The sequence below is a fragment of the Prinia subflava genome, chromosome 1 (genome assembly GCF_021018805.1).
Source record: "Prinia subflava isolate CZ2003 ecotype Zambia chromosome 1, Cam_Psub_1.2, whole genome shotgun sequence".
In the NCBI taxonomy this organism is placed as follows: domain Eukaryota; kingdom Metazoa; phylum Chordata; class Aves; order Passeriformes; family Cisticolidae; genus Prinia; species Prinia subflava.
Genome location: NC_086247.1, coordinates 11,169,546 through 11,196,292, shown reverse-complemented (window position 1 = coordinate 11,196,292; position 26,747 = coordinate 11,169,546). Strand labels below are relative to the sequence as shown.

At 39.1% G+C, this 26,747-nt stretch overlaps 2 protein-coding genes across 4 annotated transcripts in view; one reads left to right on the top strand and one right to left on the bottom strand.

The window, feature by feature from the left end:
• Positions 1 to 1,156: 1,156 nt before the first annotated feature.
• Positions 1,157 to 26,288, bottom strand: WASHC5 (WASH complex subunit 5). Of its 3 annotated transcripts, none has more exons than XM_063412786.1 (29): positions 26,168 to 26,288; positions 24,950 to 25,250; positions 22,820 to 22,965; positions 21,700 to 21,784; positions 21,431 to 21,531; positions 20,321 to 20,513; positions 19,608 to 19,760; positions 16,968 to 17,081; positions 16,264 to 16,435; positions 15,316 to 15,443; positions 14,684 to 14,813; positions 13,738 to 13,850; positions 12,935 to 13,101; positions 12,224 to 12,299; positions 11,439 to 11,549; positions 11,184 to 11,324; positions 9,683 to 9,763; positions 8,927 to 9,028; positions 8,135 to 8,314; positions 7,611 to 7,735; positions 7,076 to 7,238; positions 6,276 to 6,378; positions 6,090 to 6,169; positions 4,670 to 4,773; positions 4,095 to 4,224; positions 3,885 to 3,981; positions 3,328 to 3,481; positions 2,632 to 2,719; positions 1,157 to 1,573 (listed from the first exon to the last, which is right to left on the bottom strand). In XM_063412786.1, the coding sequence occupies exons 2-29, from the start codon at positions 25,133 to 25,135 to the stop codon at positions 1,517 to 1,519; spliced, it is 3,480 nt and encodes a 1,159-aa protein (XP_063268856.1). In that variant the 5' UTR covers positions 25,136 to 25,250; positions 26,168 to 26,288; the 3' UTR covers positions 1,157 to 1,516. The 3 variants fall into 3 exon arrangements, with proteins under 3 accessions (XP_063268856.1, XP_063269028.1, XP_063268944.1); XM_063412958.1 differs by having other exon boundaries at positions 26,099 to 26,236; XM_063412874.1 differs by having other exon boundaries at positions 26,067 to 26,204.
• Positions 26,199 to 26,747, top strand: part of NSMCE2 (NSE2 (MMS21) homolog, SMC5-SMC6 complex SUMO ligase) — a 124,577-nt gene continuing 124,028 nt past the window's right edge. Inside the window, exon 1 of the mRNA XM_063413202.1 lies at positions 26,199 to 26,425. Within this exon, the coding sequence (XP_063269272.1) occupies positions 26,222 to 26,425 (204 nt within the window). The 5' untranslated portion in view covers positions 26,199 to 26,221. The remainder of the gene's footprint in view (positions 26,426 to 26,747) is intronic.

The window sequence follows — 26,747 nt, the reverse complement described above, 5'->3', positions numbered from 1 at the left end:
TCTGATTAGGTGGTCAAACACCTGGGCAGATCACCCAGACAGACTCTGGAGTGTCCATCCCAGGAATACTCAAAACTCAGCTGGCTGTGGCCCTGAGCACTCTGTGCCAGCTGCCCTGCTAGAAGCAGGAGTGTGGGCTGCACAGCCCCCCAGCATGGGACTTTTCCTTCAGCTGTGGCATCTGCCTCCTCTTTTCAGTCTGATAATCACCAGGCTGTCCCTGTGATAGGGTAACATCCCCTGCTGGCAATTCCTCAGCAGCCCCATGCAAGATAATTAAGCCAGATGTAAAATGTTCTGTACTGTGGAAGCTTGGAAGATAAGGGGGCTCATGTATGCAGCAAACTCCAAAAGCTGAGCCAATCAAGGATTATTGATAATAACAGCCCAGGATTGTTGTGGCTGGAAAAGGGGCCACAGGAGAAAGGGAAGTGAGGTCTGAGACAAACATCCTTGTTCTGGCTCCTGGAGATAAGCACAAGACAGCCAAGAAACTTATCTCTAGGGCAGAAAAACATATCTATAAAAAAGTACCCCCACAAAGCCTGGGTGTGCACCCCAGGACACCCCATCAGCTGGATCGGTGCTGGAGCCAGGACTGGTGATCTCTTTTTCTCTCTTCCTTTCTTTCTCTCTCCCGCTCTTTAATCCACCTCTCCTCTATCCCCCCACATCAGCCCACCTTTCATCCCACTCCTTTTCCAAACCTCACTGCTGTGTGCTTAGGTAGGAGGTCAGGGACTAACACATCAATTTTCATGCCAAGTGCGTAATTTACTGATAAACCTTACTGAGCTTTAATTGAGCCTTACTGAGCTCTTACTTCTGTCATTCCTCTTGACCCCGAGCATCTACAAATCTTGGGTACTCTCTTCCCCTTAAGGTTGGGACATTGCATGTACCATGAGTGAAAATTATGTGACTAAGCACCTTGTTCCCAAGATTAGTTATGTTACAGTTACATTAATATTTGTGTCTTTAATTAGCCTAACAGGACTTTTAAGCTATGAATATTTTATTATTTTATGTCCTCTATAGAATTACATTAACTGTTTGTAGTGCACAGGCAGACATCAAACCTCTTTACACTGTATATGCATTCTCACTCATGGTTCTTTTAAAAAGAAAATTGTATTTGGAATCATCAGTCCTGGCAAACTATCCAACACCTTTATTTCCAATTTCATTGTTCATGTCTGATACAAAAGTCAAACTTCCACAAATAGTTATTCAGAACAAAAAACCCAAATGATTTATACATAAACAATTACATGCAGCATTTATAATGTGCAGTACAAAATGTACAGTGTTTAGAGGAGATACACTCTGCGTATCATGCCAAGATTTAAACCAGGGTTATACAGGCTCGTGCTGATGGTTACATTTCACAGAGACAGCTGCAGGCACTGCCTTGAAGCACAGAAAGGACACAGTTCTGAACAGCAACACTTGCCTCATCGTCAGGCCCCCACTCCTCATTTCAGGTTTGGAGAAAAGCCTTGGTCCTTCTCCATATTCACAGAACAGTCCTGAATTCATCAAAAATGAAGCTTGGCACGTGAGCTTCAACAACCTGAGGGACACAGGAGGCACAGTTAGGTACTTGCATTGTCCATCTGTTATCCATTCATCCAGTACCAAGCATTTCTGACCTGGGACTCAAGCACACACACTATGGGCCTGCCCCAGCCTGGCAGCAGGATGTGCTCCTGGACGTGCACAAAGCAAGGAAGGAACAGCACAGGCAGGGCTGGCAGGAGGTGCCAGGAGCACAGGAACTGTCCAGGACTGGAGCAATGCTGCTGTCCTCTCTGCTGTGCCTCCACACAGCACCAGCTACAGCTGCAGGACTGACACAGGCACCTCCCACCACACAGAACTGTGGGCTGGGAAGAGGAGACTGAAGAATCTCTCTCTTCGTTGTGAGTATTAGCTGGGAAATGGCTACTGAATGCTTATTCAAGAATGATGGAGGTACAGCCTATATATATCAAACAGGATTATGACTTATTTTTAATACTATGTGTAAATTATATATCATCTTGAAATGTAGTTATGTTGCATTTAAACCTGAAATAAAGTCTCTCTACAAGCAGACCTTTAGCACTTCTCTTGCATGTGAGACAAGGAAGCTGCCTGGGAAATCAGGCTTTGGCAGGACAGGAAGAAAAGACTGGATACAGTGTTTCACCAAAATTTAGGCTTGCTAATTAGCTTTTTGCCCTGTGTTTAGAACACTGTGAAATTTAATATTACTTGGAAACAACTTGGAACATCTATTTTATTTCATTCCTTCCCAATACCCCCCAGATTTAAATTTAATTAATTTAATTTTGTTTGAAATTGGCACAAAGGTGAAATCCTTTATTTTTTAGTACCCATCTATTTATTCCTGTGGTAATGGGACTGGTCTCTACAAATCAGGGCTGCCTCTGCATCAGCAGGACCCTAAGCTGTTATTTGTCATGTCAGCTCATTTGTAGTACAAATTAAAGGTGTGGACAGTGTCTCCCTGGCCAGATCCCTTCATTGGCTAAAGTGGACTGGGAGCACACATTCCCTGTTCTTTTTTCCAGGGAAAATGGTTGGGGTGTTTAGGGGCGTATGTAGAAACATGGAATTCTTTCTTACCTTTCTTGGTAACTTGGTGTACCGAATGTAATCTTCCAGGAACATGAGGGCACCCACTACATCAGCAGGCATTTCTGGAATCTTCTGGCTAAAAATAAACACCGTGAAAATCACACTCTTACTAATCAACCAGTTACTTGGATTAAATTACCTGGAAATGCCAGCCTTCAAACAACACCATTTCCATTAGGTTCCATGTGATTCCATTACAAATAGAAATAGAGTTTTAATCTTCTGTTTAGTAAAATTTATTGTTGTTATTGTGCAATGAAATCATCAAATGTTTGGGCTGGAAGAAACCTTAAAGATTATGTAGTTACAACACCCCTGCCATGGGCAGGGACAATTTCTACTAGACCAGTTTTCTGAGGGCCCATCCAACCTGGTTTGAACACCTCCAGGCATGGAGTATCCATGATTTCTCTGTGAAACCTGTTCCAGTACCTCACTACCCTCATGGGAATGAATTTACTCCTAAACATTAATCTCAATGTCCCCCCCCCCGCTTTTAGTTTAAAATCATTCTCACTTTTCCTGTCCCTGTCTGCCCCTCTCCATCTTTTTCAGAGGGTCCCTTCAAGTACTGAAGGACTGCAAATGCCAATTGTGCTCTCCTGGAACAAAAATACTGAAAAAGCAGTGCTCTTTCACTGCTGAAGATCTCTTCACAGAGGTGATACTTGGGTAAAAATATACCTTGTGCACTGCTCCATGGTTGAACGAATAAACTGACCAATCAGAGCCAAAAATTGTTCTGTGTATCTTGAGTGAAACTGTTTCAACAGGGTAAGGAGCCCCAGAACCAAGGGAAGCCAGTCAATCTGGTCAGCTGGCCGCTTGCACACCACTCCTGCACAGAAAAAAACCAAAATAACACATGTTTATCAAACAGAACATACCCTTATAGCACAGGCTAACTTATGTAATATACTCTTCATGGGGTTTTTTTTGCTGTTTCACCTTCTGCTTGCCCAGACAAAAAAAAAATTTCAAAGCTAATGTAACAATTGTATGTCTTACACCATGAATGGCTTAGTGACATTAACTGAGGAACATGACAGAATGAGAAACCCAGGAGTCTGGATTCTGTTTCCCACCCTATTGTATTTGGCTTAAATAATAAAACTGTCTGAAGGTGATGGGCTGAAATCAGGAACTGTGTATTTTCTATGGAGTTAATTTTACTATCTTCTCTACAGATAATTTTACATAGGTTTTAATTAGGTTTAGACACACAGCAACTTCCACATTACCTAAATTTCTGTTGTACTGAAGTTTGGGAAACTGGGAAATGAGGAACAGGAAGTTGACTGTGGGAAAATATGGCAGACGTTTTGTTGTTATGTAGATCTGAGGAAAAAAACCCAACAGATTAGTACAGGTCTTCTACACATTTTTTTTTCTCAGTTAACAAAAATATAGAAAAAAGGAAACTGCACCAAGCACTAGAATGTATGCCTGACCTTATTTAATGGATTGTGAATGCCAGCAGCTTCCAGATAAGCTGTGATTTCATACAAAAGAGTGTTGTCTTCTTTAGGATAAGGCAGTGTTGGGTTCTGATAATGTGCTTCAATGTCAGCCAGTATTGCTCTAAAAGGAAAATAGATTATATTAAATAATTAAAAAAAAATCCCCAAATAAACCTTACATGAAGCCACATGTCATACTAATATAAAAATTTCAAAGATACAAAACCTCTACATGGCCACAATCAAGAGTAAAACATCTTTTCTGGAGTATGTTTTCACAAACATCCTATTTGATTCAAAATCAGCACCACACATATTCTGTTCCTTTTTCTCATTTAAGTATGACTTCAGAACCAGGGATAGCCAAATCCTATTAGAAACTGCATATTCAAACTAATTTCTTACCGAGTTAAATGTTTTTGCTGGGTTAAAATTCAAATACTGATCAACAAAAACCTGCACACAAATCAGATTCTACGTTTTGCTATAATTTAAAGGATTGCTGAGCTGGTAACAATTACATCACAGTGATAACATGCAGCTCTTCAGCACATTTTGCTTCTTACTTATTGAGATTTTCCAAAGCAGCAGCCAAATGCTTGGAGTCAAACCTGCAGGAATAATTTAATTCATTGGTAATCTGTCGTCTTAAAATCTGCATCTGACCAACCTGTTGACACAAACACAAGAAGGGTGGTGTGTTATACTGAATGCAATAAAGAAAGAGTGAAGTCAAAGACTGACCCCAACTGCACAGTGCACTCAGGGCAGAGATGTAGTCACAGTGTTTGAAGTTTACACAGTTCCTGGTTGCAGGTACAGGCCATGGGAGAAGAGCACAAAAAAGGTAACAGGTATAAAACAACTTGCTTTTCATTGGTCAGTGAAAATGTCTGTACTCTGTTTCCCACCTCTCTGTAAATCTTAGGGTCAGCATGGCAAGAGAAAAAAACATCAGAGAGGCTCATTGCAGTCAACCTTCTCCTTCCTTGGCCTTTGCTCTTCACTCCAGTAACAAACACAAACATTCACAGCACTCTGAAAAACTCTGGTCCCAAGATATCATTACAGAGACAAGATAAAGAGCCAAGATAATGTGACAGCTTGTTTAAATCTTCAGTACAATGCCTTCTGTGGCAAAGCACATCTGGGAAATGTTACTACTCCAAAACTTTATCCTTAGGCATATCATGGTCACACGGCACTGTGAGGAGCCTTGAGCTCCTGATACTCAACACTAACTTAGTCTGCCCAGTTCAGATCTCTAGTGCCAGACTCCAGTTTTGGTGAACTATTTCTTATGAATCTCAGTGCTAAGCATTTTGTGGAGTGTGAGATGCTCATACAAACAAAGCTCAGGAGCTCTTGCAAACCCAGCCCTGCTTCACTCGTGGTGCTACACAATTCCAAGTCAATATAATACAACACTGTAAAATAAGCAGGTTAGAATATCACAGAATCACAGAACCATTAAGACTGGAAGAGACCCCTGAGAGCATTGAGTCCAACCTATCACCAAACACCACCCTGTCAACTAAACCTTGGCACTGAGTGCCACATCTAGTCTGTCCTTAAACACCTGAGAGTGATTCCACACTTCCTGGGCAGCCTGTTTCAATGCTTAACAACCTTTGCTATGAAGAAATTCCTCCTGATGTCCAACCTGTACCTCCCCTGGTGCAGTTTGAGGCCATGTCCTCTTGTCTTGTCACTGGCTGCCTGGAAGAAGCCAACCCTCACCTGGCTACAGCCTCCTTTCAGAGAGTTGTAGAGAGTGGTAAGGTCCCCGTGAGCCTCCTCTTCTCCAGACTAAACACCCCCAGCTCCCTCAGCTGCTCCTCACAGGACTTACCCTCCAGACCCTTCACCAGCTCTGCTGCCCTTCTCTGGACATATCCCAGCACCTTCATGCCCCTCCTGAATCAAGGGACAAAAGAACCAAAGAGCCTCGAGGGAATTCTGAGTAACAATGTCACATGAACCTACCTTCATTATGGAGTCTAAATAAGCTGTCCAGATCTTCTGTGTTTTTGCAATTGCTGCAGAATAAACCTTGTTTGAATTTGCTGAGAAAAGAAGAAGGGTGAGGCATTAAAAAACAGAACAATTAAGAGAAATAAATGCATGTGTACAAAGACCTGCTTTCTTCCATCTTAAGCAGCAAGCACTTACCTATGATTCCTTTGAGGGGACTGACTGCATTCATAAGTGCTTTTAAGGTATCTTGTACTGACCTGTCACGCAATATATTTTTCTGAAACATACTGAGGAAATTCTAAATAAAAGAAATAAGTAAATAAAATTATCACACATACACTCTATGATTAATCTTGATGGCACTGGAGTCACATTTTTTTAACAGCAGAGAAAGACTTTCCGCAGATGAAGAGTTGAGGAATTCTGTAGTTACAATTTTTGCTTTTTGGAGTTAATGTTAATCAGTGTTAGGACAATTAGAAGATCCCCCTTCTCAGCATCTTATATCCACTATAGACAAGTATTAATTCAATTTTTCAGGAAGAACTGTGTTCGTTGATACTTATTTCCATTAAAATCTCTAACCAGGCTAGAACTAGATTCTTCTCAGGAAACAAAAACACTTGGTTTTATGTAAGAGGTATTAGGGAAACAGTCATTGCATAGAATTGACACCTTATGTATTGTGGTAGACCCAAACAATCTTTGTTGATATCTAGACAGAAAAATGGAAGTTGACCTGAGATCAACTTTTAAGTACACACACAGTGTTCTTCAGAAAGCATTCCCACACAACCTGGACTTACACAGCACCACTTACTTAAGAGCACCAACTTCTATAATTTTATCTGTAACTAAAATTCTCACTTTTGGGGTTGAACAACCACTTTTCAAATGCTTTTAATTTTACCATTTCAGTAATTATAAGATTTTTTAAAATTTCATTATTAAAAAATAAAGCATTGTGGCTTTGAGAAACCAAGTTCAAAAATTACCTGCAGCTCCTTCACAATCATGAAACACAGCAGCCTGTCTAAGCCATTGAGACCAAAGGTACCCAAAGTATCTTGGATCTCTGAGAAGAGACGACTACTGGTTACTTCCTGATGAGTTTTGATATCATACCAGGTATTCATCTGGTCAATGTAACACGTGATTCTGAGGAAAAAATCAGCAAACAATTTCAGAAAAAACTGCAGACGCTTCCTGTGATACTCTCAGTAATGAGTTACCTCTTTTAGACAGATGAGAAAGACTCTCCCATGTCTCAGGTGATGTTTAGCTATTCCTTTCTGCATCACGGTTCTGTCACCCTCCCTGATTTCTCTCTCCTCCATTTGTTTAACACAGTTTTCCTTCTTACCACTCACCACTTTTCTAGATTAGTATTTAAAATGTACAGGATGGATGGCTAAATCTGGTTTTAGATAAAGATATGACAGCTAAGGAAAACTATCTCTTGTATTTTGGTTTGTGTATAGTGGAATTGGAGCTATCAAATGCATGGTGCTTGTGACACATAGTACTTACTTTGGGTCTGTGATCCTCAGGATTTCTCTGCAAAGACGACCAATAAATGTTACAGATTCATCCACAGGTGTGAATTTTGGTATAGGAATATGAGTAGACTGGTATATACTTTGCCAGTCTTGAATCTGAAAAATAAGTTTTACAGTAATTTGCAGTGTTCCCATTGCACCTTTTTAATTTGCTTAGAAGTTTGCCTTTTGTTCAATTTAAAAGGAGCACACTGTAACACAATATTGTAAATTACATATAGCAGAACACTATAAAAAGAGAACCAAGGGAAGAATGAATCTTATTACAAAAAGGTATTAAAATAGTAATTTCCTCTTATGTACAAATAATGCAGGGTGATGCTGAAACATTTCAGAATAAGCTGGGGGTTGATGTTTTACACAGTAGTTAGCACATTCAGTTTTAGTCACACTGGTATGAACAATGGGTACACATGCTCCATCAGTCACAGGGTCTAACATTCAACTGTAAAGACATTTATCAACTTTTTTGTTGTTTTTGGGTTTCAGCAGCACCTTTGTTCTTAAGAAGTTATTGCACTCCTGTTCCACATTGTAGTTAATGATACGAGACACTTCCTCTTGCCAGATTTTTAAACCATATATGTTGACATAATCCTGGATATATTCAAATGATCGATGGAACCCATCCATTGTAGCTGCCATTTCTTTCAGTTTGGGCATGAGCTCGCTTGGCTGGAGACAAACAACAAAAAGATAAAACCAAAACTGTGAACAGATAGAATTCAAAGAAAATGTAAAAGGCTTCTAAATACCCTCATAGAAGTAAATACCCACATATAACCTCTAGAGCAGTTCACTATGGTCCAGTCAGATCTGAAAAGCACTAAGAAATTTATCAAAGCTTGATGTCTGAATTAATTCTTACTAAATATTTTTTCCTCCCACTTTTTGTATTTATTTTTGCCTTCAGTGGTACTATTGACTGATCTGGGAGATTCAACAATCTGGACAGGATCAAAACAAGGAATCCTTATTTTATCATTGCCTATCTTTGTTTACTTGGCTTATGTGACCTGTCAATCATCACAGACAAAGGCAGTAATGTGAATTCAGAATTGACAGGACACTTTGGAACAGAATAAAAATATGTTTTTTAATTCTATGTACTTTTGGCAGTTTATAAACTCATTTGAACATCAAATAAAGCATTGCAAATAACCTTCATTAGTCAAAAAATATTTTACAAAAAGGAAATCTTCCCATAAAAGCATAAATTATTTCTTAAAAGGCAGTATAATAAAAAAGTCCCTGCACACCCAACATATATAAAAAATGAAAACCAACCTTGGCTCTAGGATTAAAGATGAGGCCCCTGTGAAGAGCCAGGGCCACCCGTTTTACCAGCTCCTTCCTTATTCCATCCTCTAGTAACTGTTTTGGGTCCACCTAAGCAGAAGAAACACTTTTCCTTTAAAGTCAGAAAGATTTAAAAAATACAAAACTGTTAACACTGAAACTGAAAACATTGTTAACAGATGCACTTAACCACCAGAGCTTGTCCAAATGATAAAAATTTACATAAGTCTACTAGATAATAAATGTTCTCTTTAAGTTCAATGGCAAAGGTTTTTAGTTCCCATATTCAACCTTTGTTCATGATCGACTGAGAATATTGCACAATTCTAACAAGCCAGTATGCATTAAGGAGTGCATGTTTCTTCAAGAATACTTGCTTCTAGTTCTCAAAGAGGTATCAATGTAGCCTTAATGTAAAATTACAGGACAGTTCATACCAATGGAAGAAACAGCTCTTCAGAAAAGCTTTTAGCAGGAAAAACCTCCAAACATCACCAACTATAGTGGATGAATCTATTTAGAATGGGGACTGTGGGTTCCTAGAAATCTGAAAAAAATACAGTTCTTACCTGGCTGCCAATTTAGGCATCACTGTTTGAAAATTTGTATGCATATTTATGTAAAAAAATTATATTTTCTTCTCTTTTTATTTTTCCTTGAGGCCTCATATATTGTGCTGAAATCTGTGCTAAAGTGCTAATTGTCCCCAAACAACCTTTTCCTATTAAAATAATGGATCATTACCTTGATGATACCAACTAAAGTAGTTTTCATCATGAGGATACCTTCAGTGAAGATTGAAATTGCATGGGTTAGCTTGGCAACCTGTAATAGAAAAAAAATCATTAAAGCAATTCAATAGATGTAAATAATTACTCTTAAAAAATACCCATGTTTCCCAGTGGTAGTTTCCTATGTTTTAGATTCAAATAATTTGCACTGATATATTTTCAACTTTATATCTTGTTCTAGACTTACTTATACAATTACCTTTCTTTTAGTCAGATAAATAGAGATGTGTTTGCAGTAGGAAAGAACAGTTACCTCTCAGAGGCTTCAGAGGGATTAGTGAAGACCAGTCATGTCTTGTGCACACGAATACTATGGACAAAACTCTGAGCTGGTACCTTTGAGCAGGCTGGGAACACAGCTCACAATAGTTATTCTATAATAAAGCCTGCTGCCACCATGAGTCCTCCTCAGTATTTCCACTGATCTAACATGGTAGCACATTCACTTGAAGTTTTACAATTATTGACAGTTATTATTATCCTTATGCTCAGAGTTCAGACAAGCCAGTCTTTTGCCTTTCAGGGGTTTACAATACAGAATAGAAAAGACACACTTCAGATCTACAATTCAATAGAAATTGGAAGTGAAAAGCTTTAGTGTAAGTTGTTTTCCCTTTACCTCCCCAAATGAAACATTGCTGAACACTGCCTCTCCTCTTGCACTCCTACCCAAACACAAGCCCGACTGACTTTGAAAAGTCTCATGGGGGAGTCTAAACCTAATGTTCAGGACTGAACATCAGCTTAATCAGGAGATCACAGCTTGTTTGCAGAAAGCACCTAACAAGTGAGCACTTTGGCAAAATCTCCAGGGAAAAGCTGGCATCTTAACTGATTATTACATTTTTCAGGGGAAAGACTTACTGATCTACTCAGGTTTTTGTGTTTCATCTTCCTTTACTAATAAAATAAAACCATGTAATTTTAATGTTTGCTCACTCTTCAGACTGGTTACAATGGAGAAGAAAAACCAGAGACAAAATGAGCAACAGCAGCTTTATCTGATCAAATCAGTGTGCCTCCATCCTCTCCATCTGCTCATTTGAGAGGGGCAAAAAGCTTAACCCTGCTGGCTTATTCAGTCTTTGACCTTCTCCTCTTGTAACAAGAATGCCAGATGTGGATGGCTTCACTTCAGACGCAGGTTCTAAGGGTCCCATCCTCTCCAATAAATAAAAATATCTTTATGCTCATTTATAGATTTATTTAGTTTTTCTCTCCTTCTCTAAAAGGTCAAAATTTTAAACTTCCACGAATAGGAATGCAGAAGTTACTCATCTGTCCTCGTGAAACCTAAGGTATGCTCACAACACCAGCAGTCAGTTTTAACTTTAGGTCAATAAATTTAACTTCATGTTAAACTTGTAACTCTATGGAGCAGCATAGATTTAAACTTAGGTTAAAGTTGGCCACCTGTAAGGTTTGCTTTTTCCAATTCCCTGTTTTAACTGCACCTCATATCGTGGTCCAAGCTGAGCGTAATCTCGTAGCTTGTCCTTATCAAGGCGAGTAGGCACCTCAATAATATCATGAGTCTGAAGCTTTATGATTTTGAGAAGAGATGTGAACATGCTTTCTGGAATTATCTGTAGAACCTTTGTAAACAAGAGAAGAAACACCCACAATCAGTATATTCTCATTAAGAAAATAATCCTCAGTAAAGAAACACTAATTAGAGAACAAGGCAATTATGCCTTATAAGCACCCACCTTTCTCACATAGGAAACCAACTCGCCAGAGTAATACTGGGACACACTGAGAAGGTCGGGACTGTTCGCTTGATTGATACGGAGGAGGGGCAAATCAAGAGCAGAAGCAAGCTGGAAATAAAGTTAAAATGTTAACTTCATGTTTGTTTTTCTGATGAAAATTAAATGATTGAATTCTCTTGCTCAGGCTCTTATCCTACAGTTCAAAATACTGGATTCTTCCTAACGAGCAGTGTTATACCAGGCTCTCCAAGAGTAAAAAAAATAAATTGTTAAAAGTCAGAGAAGTCCAACAATCCATAAGGCTACCATCCCTAAGATTGTTCAAACCTTAACAGCAGCATGGGACAGTTCAGTTGTAATTTAATATTCTCACTCACGCTAATCCCCATTCTTACTTCTACAGAAGGTATTTTCATCTGAAGCCAGAGCTTCATTGACAGACACAGGGCACAGAGAACATAACTTGAAATTTCTTCAGCCTGTTGTGATCCATAGGCAGAGGATCCCATCTCTCCAGAAAATAGCTGTAATGAGTTGAGGCTGGACGACAAGACATATTTGCCTAACAGCAGCAGTGCAATTGCTGCACTAAAAAAACATGCATAACCTGGTTTTATTTTCCTTAAAACTAACTTGAGTTAACTCAGTACTAAAACTGGACATAAAAGATGCTGGTAAAAGGAAGGCTTAATTCTTCTGATTTCAGAGCCTTAAGGCCTTTTAAACAAACTGCTTGGATTGACTTGCAGTGTTCAAGTACATTCACTCTTGTTCAAACTTACCTTTAGGAAGGTGGCTCTGAGTTTAGTTACCATGGATGGACTGACTCTTATGCTGTCCTGCATAATAGATGTAAAGCTGGGGTAGGAAACAAACAAAACAAATCAGCTTCTTTCCCTGAAACTCTTATTTTCAACTGTTTAATTGTATGTCAACAGCACCAGTGTAATGTGGAAATGCCACAAGAGATCACTAACAAACTTCACTAAAAGAGGATTTAGGTATGAAGAAATACTGGTTAGAAAAAACCTATATGAAAAAGGGTAGGTGGGGCAAAAACCGAGGCAGCAGGGAGTTTAAACAGCCACAGCAATGAAGTGGCAGTTCAGCAAAATCCCACTGTGCAAACAGTTCTTGAGCATCAGTCTTTCCTTGTTTGTTTTTGGTTGAAAAATGAACTCCAGTATTTTGGAGAACACTTAATAAGACTAAAGGCTAGAGACAGGAGGTTAACAAAGCTGTTACAGTTAGAACAGGATAGGCAGTAAAAAGTTACACTTATCACTTAACCTGCAGTTACCAACCTGAGAAGGATGGATGTTAATTCCTATTCAAGCTGATTAGAATTCAGTATACTCAACAACTCACCGAACAATGATTCAAGACTGTTTTTAAATTGTAATGTTTATAGCCCTAATAACATTTATGCATGTTATTTCCCACAAGTTTTACAAATGCTTACTTACTGGAAGAAAAAGATCCTGCTAACATACCTGTCAATTAATTGCCAAGCATAAGAAAGATCACCAACTATCTGCATGGTGATCAAGACCTCTTCTTTAATGTTGATAGTTCGGATCATCTGATGGAGAAATTTGCGGGTGTCAGCCAGAAACTGGCAAACTTGCAGGTTACTTTCCAGCTGGTGAAACTCTTGGACCTATATTTAAAAACAAACAAACAAACCCCATTAAATGACTCTTTTTTGTTGTTTTCTATTCATCTTTGAGGACAGCAATACAAACAGAATCAGTAAACTGACATATTACTTCTGGATGTTAGCATCAGTAAGACCCTTAAATCCTGTCCTGTCACAGAGTATATTAAAAATAAATTTTACAAAGTTGTTCAAGGAGGTGTACTGTGAAACATCATTCTGAGTACTCTTTCATATCCTGGGAAGCACGCTAAGAAAAAAATACAGATTTTTTTTTTCTTTTGCCTTTCAAATCACTTTTTCTAGTTTAAAATTAATTTATTTTCAGAATTTCTAAAAAAATGAATAATATTGCCAAATAATGTTAAATACTGTATTTAATTTCTTAGAAAAAACCTACAAATCCTTGGCTACAGGTGGCATGACCTTTCATACTATATCCCTTATTTTACAATACCAAGGTCTATACAAGACTCCTGCTTTCTGTAGATATGTAACAGCAAATATCTAATGGATTTAAACAATTGTTAAAATGCAGATCTGTTTTGTATCTCTGCTATTAGAAGTCAGTACATGTGTAAAAAAATGCTGTTGTTCCAGAAGGACAAGGTCATTTATCTCAAAATGTCTTTGCCATACCTCTTCCAAAGCCTGTATCAGCTGCACGGTTTTCCTGCCTGCTGCAGTGGAATCATCGTAGTTCAGAGACATTATTTGCTTGGAGATTTCTCTGAACCAAGCCTGCAGGTTTTCTGTGAAAGAATTAAGAAAAATTTAAAGAAATCTTTGCGTGTTTGATAGGCAGCGGAAATACAGGGAACTTGCTAGTCAAAAGAAATAAACAAGCTATACACATAGGAGACGTATTTTTACAAGTTTTTATTTCACTGGTACATTTCTAGTCTTTCAAAGTGAACACTTATAAAGTGGCAAGTACTCAGGTAAATTCCACAAGCAACATTGAAAACACCTACCAACATAAATGGGGATTAAAAAAATCTTATTTTTACACCAGTTCAAGAGAACAAAAAATAGCTGTTTCAAAAAAAAGGGTGCAAGGAATTTGGAAAGAAGTACAGATTTGACTTTTAAGTCCTTTGAGAACTTGGAGAATACCACTCAGTGTAGAGGAGAAGTAAAAGAAGGTTTGAAAAAATGCTGATAAAATTGAAATCCAGGTTACAAACAGGAAAAGAATAAAGGAAGAGGTTAAACCATCTTTAATTTTAATGGGCATGATCTTCTTATTTGTTTGTACATAGAACATGGTAACATGAACTCCATTACACATACAAAAGTGAACTGACATTTTATAGTTTTAGCTGGCATTTCTAAATAAAGGAATGAAAAATACTGTTAAAAATAGGGCCATCTAAATATCAGGTACCTAAATATTGCTTACATATGGAGTATGTGCTGAAACCCTAAATAAGACAAGAGTTAAAGATACCTCTTTTGCAGCTGAGGGACATGCAAATTGTTCTTATATTATCACTATTAGACTCATGTATTTTCTTTTGGTAACACTTTAGAAGTATAAATCGAAATCACTTTTCTCTCTCACAGTATAGTTTTCAATAATTACCATTTTTCTCCACTCTGGTAAGAGGTTTAACTCCTGAGAAAACATCAGCAAGCTCAGTCATCCTTTCAGATCCTTCTTTTTTATAGTTCTCCCATTTTGCTTGTTTTTCTGACAGCATCTGCTTGAACATCTATTGAAACCCAAAGCATTTGGTTTACAAAACTAGCAAGGAGGCATATCAGAATAAGTGAAATACTGAAAACAGATGGAACTGACTTAGTTATTACTACATAACTTCAAGATCTTGTTAGAATATTAAAAACAAAATTTAAAATATTAAATCATTAATTTTAATAATTTAAAATATTAAATAATATTTAATTATTTTAATTATATAATAATTAAATTAATTATATAACAATTATATAATAATTAAATTAATTATATAATAATTAATTTAATTATATAAATATTAAATATTATTTAAACAATATTTAAATAATTATTTTAATATTTAAATAATATTTAAATAATTTTTTAATAATTAAATTAATATTAAACAGTGTGATGGACATACAGTGACAGAAGTTTACTGAATTTTATGGAACAGTACAATGCAGATTTTTTATAGAAATATCCAGTGAATTTCTCAGCTTAGAGATCTTCGAAGACTCTGGATAGCAGCACATTACCTCTTTTAAAATGAATTCAAATTGAGCTGTATCCAGAAGAAGCTGGAAAAGGATCCTGGAATTGTACCTTGAGTCTGTTAAAATTTGATCCTTTATTTGGCGGAGACGTTTGTTATTTGGATCACAAGCTGAAAATGGAAAGACAACATTTCCTCACTATTACACAGAATTTGGCCAAGCTTTTCCCTCTTTGTAAATACATTCTTTTTTAATAGCTTGAAGGCAAAAACATTTTGCTCTGGTATGTAAATCCCCACTTGTTTTCGATTTACATGGAATAACCCCTCCTTTGAATTGGATATAATTAAGGTTTCTGTGGTGCTTCAGCCTTCTTAATACTTCTGCAGGCTTCTGAAACTAAATGTGAATTTAGTGCATCTGACCAAGAAGCCCAGAGATCAGGATTTCTAAAACCATTACAAAAGTTGTATGGAGGTGTTACAGAAGCCCTCTTGCACTTAAAGAAGCCTCGAAGACAGCACAAGCATTCAAACAAGGGAATGTCTAAATATGTCAGTTTACACATCCAAACTCACATGAGAGATATTACTCAACAGTTCCAGCTGAATTTCAGTTCAACAGAACAAAAACCTTGGTTTCAACTTATTAATTACTAAGATTTCAAGAAGTTGGCCACTGCTTTCTTTTTTGGAGCTAGTTAAAACTTGCAGAATGATATTTTTCTGCAGAATATTATCCAACAAGATAATGACTTCTGCTAATTTTTGTACCTGTGTTTGGCTCACAAGAACTGAGGAAATGCACGTGCTGTTTCAGACAAGGCTTTAGGAGACTATTTGCAAAACAACAGCTCAACAATCTCCTGCAAACAGTAAAGGAAACTGCTGATTTCAACAGCAGCAGAACTGAACATCCCTCAGGCCCCCAAAAGAAGCCTCAGTGGAGCAGGACTGACAGCTGAGCAGTGAGTGCAGCACAAAGCCTTACCCGTGTCTGCAGTGTGCAGCATCAGCCAGCGGATTGCCACGTTGCAGTCCCGCAGACAATTCAGCAGCTTGGGAATGTTGTCCAGCACCAGCTCCTCCCTCAGACAGCCCTCCTTGAGGAACTGCTGCACCTGCGTGTGCACCCGCTCGCTGACCGCCGCGTATCTGCTGGCCTTCAAACACACACAGCCTGCATCAGCAAAACCCTTGCCTCAAATGGAATACACCGTGTTCCCTAGAGCTTGGAGGGCACACAGATCAAAAAAGTGCTATAAAAATTATCACCATTACTAGTAGGCAGTATTATACACTGCAAGTGCATGACAAAGGTAAACTTTAAAGCTAAGAGGCTACACAGGAAGATAATGTTTCAAAAATGCAGACTTGCAGCCCTTCTATATAGCCACTTATATACTCTCTGGGAATGATTCCTAAAAAATAGTACTAATATTTTATTGCCTAATGGGAAAGAACAACAACAACAATCTATCACAGAACGGAGATACTTACTATGAATTAAGTATGAGTTCTACTTGGTGAACTTCTCTAAAGATGAAGGAAAATTTTCTACTCATATTCCCTAAGTTTGCCAGACAATATAGTAAATATATTGTATGCAGGAAGAAAAGACCCATGCTTTATTGATATCATTTACTTCAGATGCTCTTCCATCTTGCTAAAAATACTTAATGCTGGCTTATGTACCTGCTCTTTGACATTTGAAAGATCCAGCGTGTAGTTGAGGGCAGTTTTAGCAGCTTTGTAGGGTTCCCATGCTTCTGCCAAATTGACAGTGATTCCCATGTAAATGCTAATGACCTAAAATTGGAAGCAGAAAACAAGAAGTTGCATTTATGTTATTACTAAGAAAAATACAATGTTTGCATTTAGCAGTATGAGAGAAAGGGATAGGCTGTGGGTATAAATAAGAGATAATGGAACTATTTTGGCAGCAGTACTTTTTGGTGTACTACCTTTGGAAATCAAGAATAAGACTTTGAAACAAAAGGCATACAATTAATTAGAAGCTTACTTCTGAAAACAAATGACAGTTCTTTCAGTTACCATATATGATACTCAATTTTTTCTCCATGAACTCATGACTTTTTTTTCATTTCCATGGTGCTCTAAAGAAGATTGATAAGAGCGACTGGGGAAAAAAAAAAACGACCCTATGATAGGGACAGAAAAATGAGATGAATTAATCTTACTGTGAGGATGCCCAAAGGACCAAATTGAACAGTAATGCATTGTTCACAGTGACACCAACAGAAAGAATTCATGATTAAATTTTTAAGGAGCAAAGAGAAACTGATTTCAGACTCCTAGCACAAGTTTAAGCATGATTAAAAATACAGAATTGTGACTAAGTAACAAGTATTTGTAAGATCATTGATTAAAAATGGAAGACTTGGTTTACTGGCAGATGAAGAACGCACAGAGCTGTGGGATTATGAGCTTTGTCACACTGATGCTCCAGTATTCCTCCATGCAGGCATGATCACATTGAGGGGGACACTGTCAGCCTTTGAGCTCTTCTGGCAGTGTCAAGGAAAGGCTAACGGGACCTGGGTCTGCTGACATGAAGTTCTCTCTCCTGTGGTTGAAGTGAAGCTCATTATTTCCTGTAGATGACAGTTCCTCAAAAGGCTACACTTCAACTGCTAAAACTTTGAAATCAGCCAAGGAGTCAAGAATTTTGTGTGATGCAGCTAACTTAACTACACCTGATCACAAGAAGATAGGTGTTGTCATAGTACAAAATATCAACTTGTACTATCAACTGAAGTTAATAATAATGCTGCCATAATCAAAAAGCTGCAGTGTCAAGTTCTCATTTCTAAAAATAAGCTTGCAGTTCTCCAGAAATAGAGGGATTGTAATGTCTACTGAAATAGCCAGTTATTGCAGTTTCTTCCCTCCCTGCTTCACTGCTCTACTTATGGTACAGAAGAATACAACTTGAAACCAGCAGAGATGCAGAAATTAATGTACAGTTTCTTTGTTAAGCCTGATTTTCTTTGATATAGATCACCTAGGGACTCTATTCTTATATGCCAGCCTATTTCAGTAGCAGTTTTTGCAGACTAGGCATTCTGGATGGAAATCCTGAATCTTAGTACTGAAAGGCAGTACTTTCATTTTAATCACTGCATCTGAAAAGGTCTATAGAAGCACACGTAGTGACAGCTTTAGCTTCTATGTTATTTGGGCAATAGCACAGAGCTAACCCTTAAACAAGTTTTCAAATAACATCAGTGTGGGATGATTCGCTGGGGACCAAGTCCATCCTCTACAGTGCTCTTGATGTGCTGGTAGAATTCACCAGTGGGAACCACATGAAGGTCAGAAATGACAAATACAAAGTCCTGTGCTTGGGACAAAGACAAACACTCACAACAACACAATCTGAGGACTGGCTGCCTATGACACAGTTCTGCAGAAAAGGACCTAAGTGTCCTGCTGGACACACCAAATGTGAATCACACACGCAGCCTCATGACACCAAAGCATACTCAAGACACTGGGCTATGCCAGACTGCAGCTAGCAGATTGAGGGAAGTGAATCTTTCCTTCTAGTCAGCTCTCATGAGGACTCATTGAGAGGAATGGCTCGAGATTTGGGCTCCTCAGTATGAGAGACAGGCACAACCTGGAATGAAGTGAAGAGGACACCAGTAACACACTTGTGGGGACCCAAGGTAAGAGCAGGGTTTGCTTAAGCTGGAAGAAAGATGTCAGAGGAATCTGACTGTGGTCTTCCACTACCTAAAGGGAAGTTATGACTAAGACAGAGCCAGGCCCATCTCAGAGGTGCACAGTGCAAAGACAAGAAGCAACAGCCACAAGCTGTAACAATGGAAATTCCAGTGGTACAGAAGGAAGAAATTCTTCACCAAGAGAGTGATGAAGCACAACCACAGGTGTCCACAGAGGCTGCAGAGTCCTCACCTGAGGTATTTCCAAAGCTAACTGGGCAAGACCTGAGCAGCCTGATTTAGCTTTGAAGTTAACCGTGCTTTAAGGAGAAGGCTGCATTAGAAGATGCCTAAGATGCCTTCCATCACACATTTTCCTGGGACTTACTTTATCTTGATGGTATTAGAGTGTAGTTGACTAAAGCATTTAAGACAATAAATTACACTTTCAAAGGACAGCCTTCCATTCTTATCCAGAGAGTTTGACTTAGACTGCTTCACTTTGAACAAACTAAAATTTCCAGAGAAGAATCTGTTCTACTTTTAGGTTATTATTACTTTTCTGCAAACACATACTGTAACAATAATTTCAACTGTTCTTATTAATTGTTATAAGGAACAATTTTAAAACAGAATTAATCTTTACCCAATTATCTGGAAAGTATTTATCCACTATCTCTCTCATTTTAGCTTGTTGGGTGTGAAGAATAGAAGGGTCAAAATACAGTATCACATAGAGCATAGCAGCCTGAGTAGCCAGGGCAGTGCTGCGGTGTTCTGGTAATGGGTACGCTGACACCTGGAAAAACAAAACAAAACAAAACAAAGCTGAACATAATACAGCGCATCATAAACCACCTGAAAATATTCTGGGACACATTAAAGAATGCAGTGTACAGATACTATGAAGCAAGAAGGTTATTTAGGTAAGCTGGATATGCTTACACATGCAGCATATTTACCAGATGTATTTCCAGAGTGTACAAGCTGACTGCATAGATGTATGCTACTTTTAACAGGCTACAGTAAGATTTTTCTATACTGTAAATGAGTCAAGTAAGACATGTCCAATCATAAGACTGGACAAAACAAAAACGCTGCTTTTTACTGCAAGGCCGGCCAAGTACTGCAGCAGATTGCCCACAGAGGTTCTGTGGTTTGTACCTCTGGAGATACTCAAAATCCAACTGGATGCAGCCCAGTGCAACCTGCTCCAGCTGACCATGCTTGAGCCAGGTCAAACTAGCTGACCTCAAGAGTCCCTACAACATTTTTTCTGCACTTCATGGTTGAGTAATTAACCTGAGAATCAATTTGATTCTCCCCTTTAAAGCCCTCTTTTATCTCAGGGTGGCTTACCTGGTTGTAAATGTCATCTGACCGTAGGCGGCCGATAACCATGCTGACAAATGTTTCACTGATGGGAACCCTGCTGAAGTAACTCTCGGGGTAGTTTGGAGGTCTTTTAGCTCCAGGTTGGCTGGAGTATCCAGTGCTTCGAAGCAATTTACAAACGTCATCTAAATTGGAGTCAGCCGAGGATCGGGCTGCACTGTTTTACAAAAAAAGAGGAACAAAAAAATGAACTGTATGACCTAATAATTTCCTTTTCTCCCACCCCTTGTAATCACGCCCTTCTCACAAGAAAATTAACAAATACTAAAGTCTAAAGCAGATTTTTGATTGTTTATTCCATTAATATCATGTTATAGGACACTGATGAATGTCCATACTGAAATTCCAGATAAGCAGACAAAGCACAAACAGAAAATTTAACTCAGGATCAGAAAGGAGGAGCTGTATACTCAGAGAAGAACTTGTTCCTTTTATTTTCCCTTCTTTTTTTAAGTTTTCATTTCCTTTCTCCCCAGTTCTGAATTCCCATTGTCAATTTACTTCTGCATTCCAGAGTTAAAGAATCTCTCACAATATAATGGGAAGCATAAACATAGTCAAAACAACATTTTCTATGTGGAAGTATTTACACTGATACCCTTGAAGACCCCAGCTGTTACACCTTGATGCTGAGAACCTACCCTGTAAAACTTGTTACTGATTTACCTAATAAAGCACTGTAACTACATGTCTGACTTGCAATATATTTGTCACCTAGATAGTCAGGACTTTTCAGAAAGTTTCCTTGCACATTTGGGAACCTGTGACACTTTCATGGCTGGCACTTGCAGTCTAAAAGCTTTAGCTGAAAGTTTATTTGTGGACTTCAAATGTCTGGTGTAACAAAATGAAAAATCTGTTGCTCATTTTGCAGCTGAACTTGCAAACACAGCTAAAAGCTAAAGCCAGGAGTTCTACAGATATTCAGAGTTCTGCTGAATTATCTGTATAAAGTCAGTTGATGAAAAAGGTGTCAATATTTCCATTTATCTTAATTCAATGCCCTAAGTTACTGAATATACTGCATGTTATATATCTCAGCCTTGAGTGCTTCTGTACACCCATATACATCACCTGTATCGGTAGTAGGAAACCAACATTCTTTCTCTGACTTCTCCTTCAATCTTCTGGTCAATGACCAGTAGCATGACTCCATATAAATACAGGGCTTCACACTGTTTGGAAAGAGAAAGAACGAAGAAAGAAAATCACATAAACATGATTTTGTCCTCTTTGAAGTGAATCACAGCACTTCCATGCATTTGGTAAACTTAAATTTTTGTCTAGTTTGGCACTTATTGAGTGGGTTATTTTCTACTATTACAAAATTAGTCAATACTCACTAGAAGCTGTTTTCCATCTTCATTAAGGAGGACGGTTTCTAATGTTTGCTGAATGTAAATTCCTTCATTGAGGTCATCTAAGTATCTAGGAATCATGACAAAAACTTTGGTCATTAACTATTTTGCTCTCAAACAATAACTCAATCAGTCACATTTTCTCTAAAAGCCAACAGATACATCAGAACACTTCCCTAGTTCAAGCAGCATGGTGTTTTTCAGACAAAGAAGAAAAGAGGCTCTCCTATAAAATGAGAGATTGGAACCCCTAGCTAGTGCCAACCAGTTGACAGAAGTTTCTCTCCATACCCTGATGGTGTATGTGAAAGACACTACAGGATACCTGGCAGCTTACAGCTCATCCTCTAAATCTTGTCATGGGTGGGTAAGAGCCTGGGAAGGCTGCCATGCAATAATGTAGTAAAACTATCACATTTTCAAGTTACCTAAGTATACCTCCTGGAAATACCATAAATTGATCTCAGTTGCAGTTTGGAAGGTAGAGGTAGAAATAGAGTATGTTCACCTTAATTAACAGGAGATTTATTCCTATTAAAGGATTTTCACGTAACACTACTTAAAAAGTAAGACCAAACATTTAATCTTTTCATATAACATCAATAACAAAACCAACATTCATGTGTAAGACTCTCAGTAACTTTTTCTTAGAGCAATTTATGAAGCTTTCATTTTGTTTTTTACATGTCAGAATAGCAAACTTGAAAATATGGCAACTTCAGTGAAAAATTACGTTCAAGAAAATAATGCAAATGAAAATACCTGATATTCTGTTTTGCAAGACCACAAAAATAGCTTAATAATATGGATTCTCCTTTTATTAAAAAAAAATCTTCAGGACAATCTCCAAGATAACAAAAAATTAATTCAAATTCACTATTGAGGAAATGAGATAGAGAGGTTAAATGTTTTCAAGTCCTATATTAAGCTGGTAGGGAACTGTTGGAGTAAAAGCTAGTGTTCTCTCCAGAATTCCAGGTTTCCTGGTACACATGAATATGCCTCAACAAGGAGTACACCGGGTCTCTAAGGAAAAAGCTTCTCACCAATAAGACAAAACAGTAACCTAGTCTTTGAAAATACATACATATTTAAGATACCATACCTGTTTAAATCAACAATGTATTTATGTACACTCTGAAAAGCTAAATAAAATCTCGTCAAAATTTCTATGTTGTTTTCACGAAATTCTTCATCTAAATCCAGTAACTCAGGCTTGGCTTCCAGTTTTCCTTCACATGTCTCAGGCCCCTGAAAAACAGAAACTCATCTTTAGAGGCAACACTTGACTTTGATCTCTATTTGACTTCTCTACAGCAGGACACACACCATGTACAACCACCCCCATGTGCAAACAACAGTTAACATTTCTTACCAAAGCAAGGATTTTCAGTTTTCCAACCTACTTCATGGTTAAATGTTGATTCCATAAAGATGAGTTTTACACATTGTTACAATCTGCAATGACTTTAAATATGATTTATTCAACGTAACCAATTGAAAAGAATAGCCAATGCTTTCAGTAAAGCCCCCATACATCAGAAGGCACTGGGTGCTTTTTGTAGTGCAACCATCTCCCTGATGGAATTTTTTACTTTACACATTTCATCTAGTTGACTTCTCAGATAGAAGCCATTACAATGAGGGCTCACAAAGCTTTATACCTTCTCATACATTCAAACTGCTTGAAAATATTAGACATGTTTTTTCCACAGACTCTACATCTAGCTCAGCACTCGTCTCCTGAATTAATGCAGAAACTTTGCCACTAACAGTCATGGGGGAAAAAGAGTTAGGATGAAGAACCTGACTTCCTTAAAGCAATAGTACAATTTCTGTAACCCTCTACCACTGTCATATTTCTCATAAGCACCATTCAGTCTTACCATTACCACCTAAATGAAAATAATGTTAAAGTTTAATTGAAAGTATTATTATAATTAAATTGAAAATACCCAGCTGACAATTTGAGTTTTAAAAAATACTCTTCTGCTTCTCTTTTTGTGCAAAACACCTACATAAAACACAGGACAAAAGCAGGTGCCAAACTGCCTATGAAGTTCAAATGGACAAAGTAAACAGTCTCACCTTTTCAAATCTCAAATCTCAAAAAGTAATTCTAAGAATTCTAAAAATACAGAAGGGGTGCATTTACAGTAAAAATATCTGTACATTCTCTAATCTCTGCTTTGTAAGTATTACTTCTACAGATGTTTTTTGGGTTTAACTTTGAAAAACAGCACACTGTTATACTTTTTTAACATTCAAAAATACAGCTTTAAGGATTATTGTATTTCTCACCAATTACAACTATCTTCTTTTATATTTTCAAGTAATTTATGTAAAAAAAGAAGACTTCTACCAAGCACATAGATCTAAAGGTAACTGTGAAATCAGTTGTGCTCTGGATTTTCAGTATCCAAGGTAATCACAGTAAGCACCTGAAATTTACAGCTCCCACTACAATAAAATGGAATTACATTTTAAAAGTGTCTCCCTTGCTTTATCATTACCACTTCTTGTATTGTACAATCCAAATAAAGTCAGATTAGATAGTCTCTGTAGTTCCTTTTTAATCATGCTGGAAAATGACAGAGGGAACTTAGTATTGCAAGCTTAATTCTGAAAGAGAAAAAAGAGCTTTGCATGGACACTTCTCCTTCTTTCTTTATTTATTTATTCAGCGCATGTGACAAGTCCAGTTGAAAGAACAATCACAGCATTGTCAGACAGGAAAGCAGAAAGCAGTTTTCATGGCTGCAAAGAATAAGCTACAGATTACAGAAGAAAGATGGGCATACTGCCCACAGCACTGCTCTGAAGGAAAACAACCAACTATGCAGGCTCAGAAACTGGTGGTGGAAGTATAATTTAGTGGTCCTGCAGGAATTACTACTACTACTACTACTACTATAATTTAGTGGTCCTGCAGGAATTACTACTACTACTACTACTACTACTACTACTATAATTTAGTGGTCCTGCAGGAATTACTACTACTACTACTACTACTACTACTACCACTACCACCACCACCTCCTCTTCCCCAGAATGCAATATTCGTGTTTTAGATAATTGGTATCTGTCAAAGTTCACAGGCCAGATGACTCATCAAACATTTTGGAAGATATAGCAGAAATACACACAATAGCCAGGAATAGCAGTTTCACAAACCAAAACATCTCATGTGGGACAGCAATGCTCTAAGGAGAAGTTTAACAATAAAAGGATTTACCTTAAAATAACTGAAATCAAATATGATATCTCCATACTTCTGCTGATCAGCCTTGTCCTTTAGCCTGAAAACACCAGGAATAAATTCGGAAAGTCTCAGGAGTTCTGCGATGATGGCATTTCCACAGGAAACAATCCGAAGAATTGCCTGACCACAGAGATTGTTTTCAGCCAGAAAATCCACCATGGTGGAGCTGGATGTGACAGAGCAGCAGCAGTCCTGCAGTCTGATTCTGATCCTTAATCTTTAGGTTACTGGAAGCAGAAAGCCTGCTGAAGAAACCAGCTGCGCCATGAATAACCTGTAAAAACAAACCCACACACATCCAGAATGGTTTATGTTCATGTTTTTGATAGTTTAATTTGTGGATATTTAAGCATACGTGCCAATCTTTCAAATTATGAAATCTAAATTATCCACTTTGTAAAATGAAAGAAATGCACGAAATTCATTTTCAGCATGTACACCAAGTTTGAGAAATGACGTGTGTGAGCACGCAGGGGAAGTGTGATCTTTGAAGAACAGCTGAAGAACACTACTGAAGAATGAAACAGACACAAATACTGAAGCAATTATGACCAGGCGAGGAGACTGGGCCGAAGGAAAGCAAAACCACAAAATGCCACTTTAAGAGCCACTTTAAAAATACAACCAAAGTTATCACAACGGGTTTTAGCAATAAGGAAAACTTTCATAGCAAAAGGAAATGACACAGCCCTGTTCCTTTATTTATTACTGAAGGATGAGCTTCCATGCTATGGTTGCACTTCCTGCTCAGTTTTATTCGTTCACGCGTTTCCTGAGGGATACGGCGTGCAGCACCAAACACAAGCGTCTGTGCTTCAGAAACATTTATGGGAAGTTATGACCAGCCTTGACTTTTCACCTAGCACCTTCTGAACCACTGCGATGCATTTAAGATGACAGTGAGCTGTCCCGAGACAGTTCTGACCCAGAACGAGCGCCCGGAGCCCTCCCAGATGCCCAGTGCCGCCGCAGGCTCTGCTCCACAGGGCGCAAGCGGGTCCCAGACCGGCAGCGGCCGGACGGGCTCCGAACCCGAACCCGAACCCGAACCCGTCCCCGTCCCGTCCCGCTCCGGCCCCGCCGAACTCACGGTTTGCCCCCAGGCGGCCCGGCCGAACTCACGGTTTGCCCCGAGGCTGCCCCGCTCCCTCAGCGGCTCCCGCCCGTGCCCGCCCCCCTGGGCGCGCTCACCCTGCCCAGGCAGCGCCTGCGGGCACGGACGGCGGCGGCTGCGGGAAGAGGAGGATGGAAGGAGAGTGGGAAGAATGGGAGGGAGGCGGCGGCGCTCCCTACGACGTAGCCGAGCCCTCCCATCACATGACGGCGCCGGCTGATGAGGCGGTTCCGCCTGCCGTGGAGCGCGGCGATACCGCCCGCCTGCCTCTGCTGCCGGGAGGGCGGCGCGGGGCCGTCCCCAGGACAGCCGCATTCTCAGACTGCGGGGACCAGGTGAGCAGCGGCCGCTGGCGAGGGTGGCTGTCCCCGCCGGCCCCGTCCATTCCACAGCCGAGAGCTCCCAGCCGGGGCGCGGGAGCGGCGGCGGGACGGGTGCGGGTCTGTGCGGGTCCGTGCGGGGCCGTGCGGGACTGCCCGGCCCGCCCTGCAGCGGGAGGCGGCGAGGGGCCTGGGAGCGCGGGCCCTGTGCTCGGCGGGTGCTGCGCCCCGCGCCCGCACAGCGAGGGAAGGATCGGCTCCCTTGGCAGCTTGGCCGGACACTGATCCTGGTGCTCGGGGAGCACTTGACACCTGTAGAGCTGCTGTTACAGAAGCA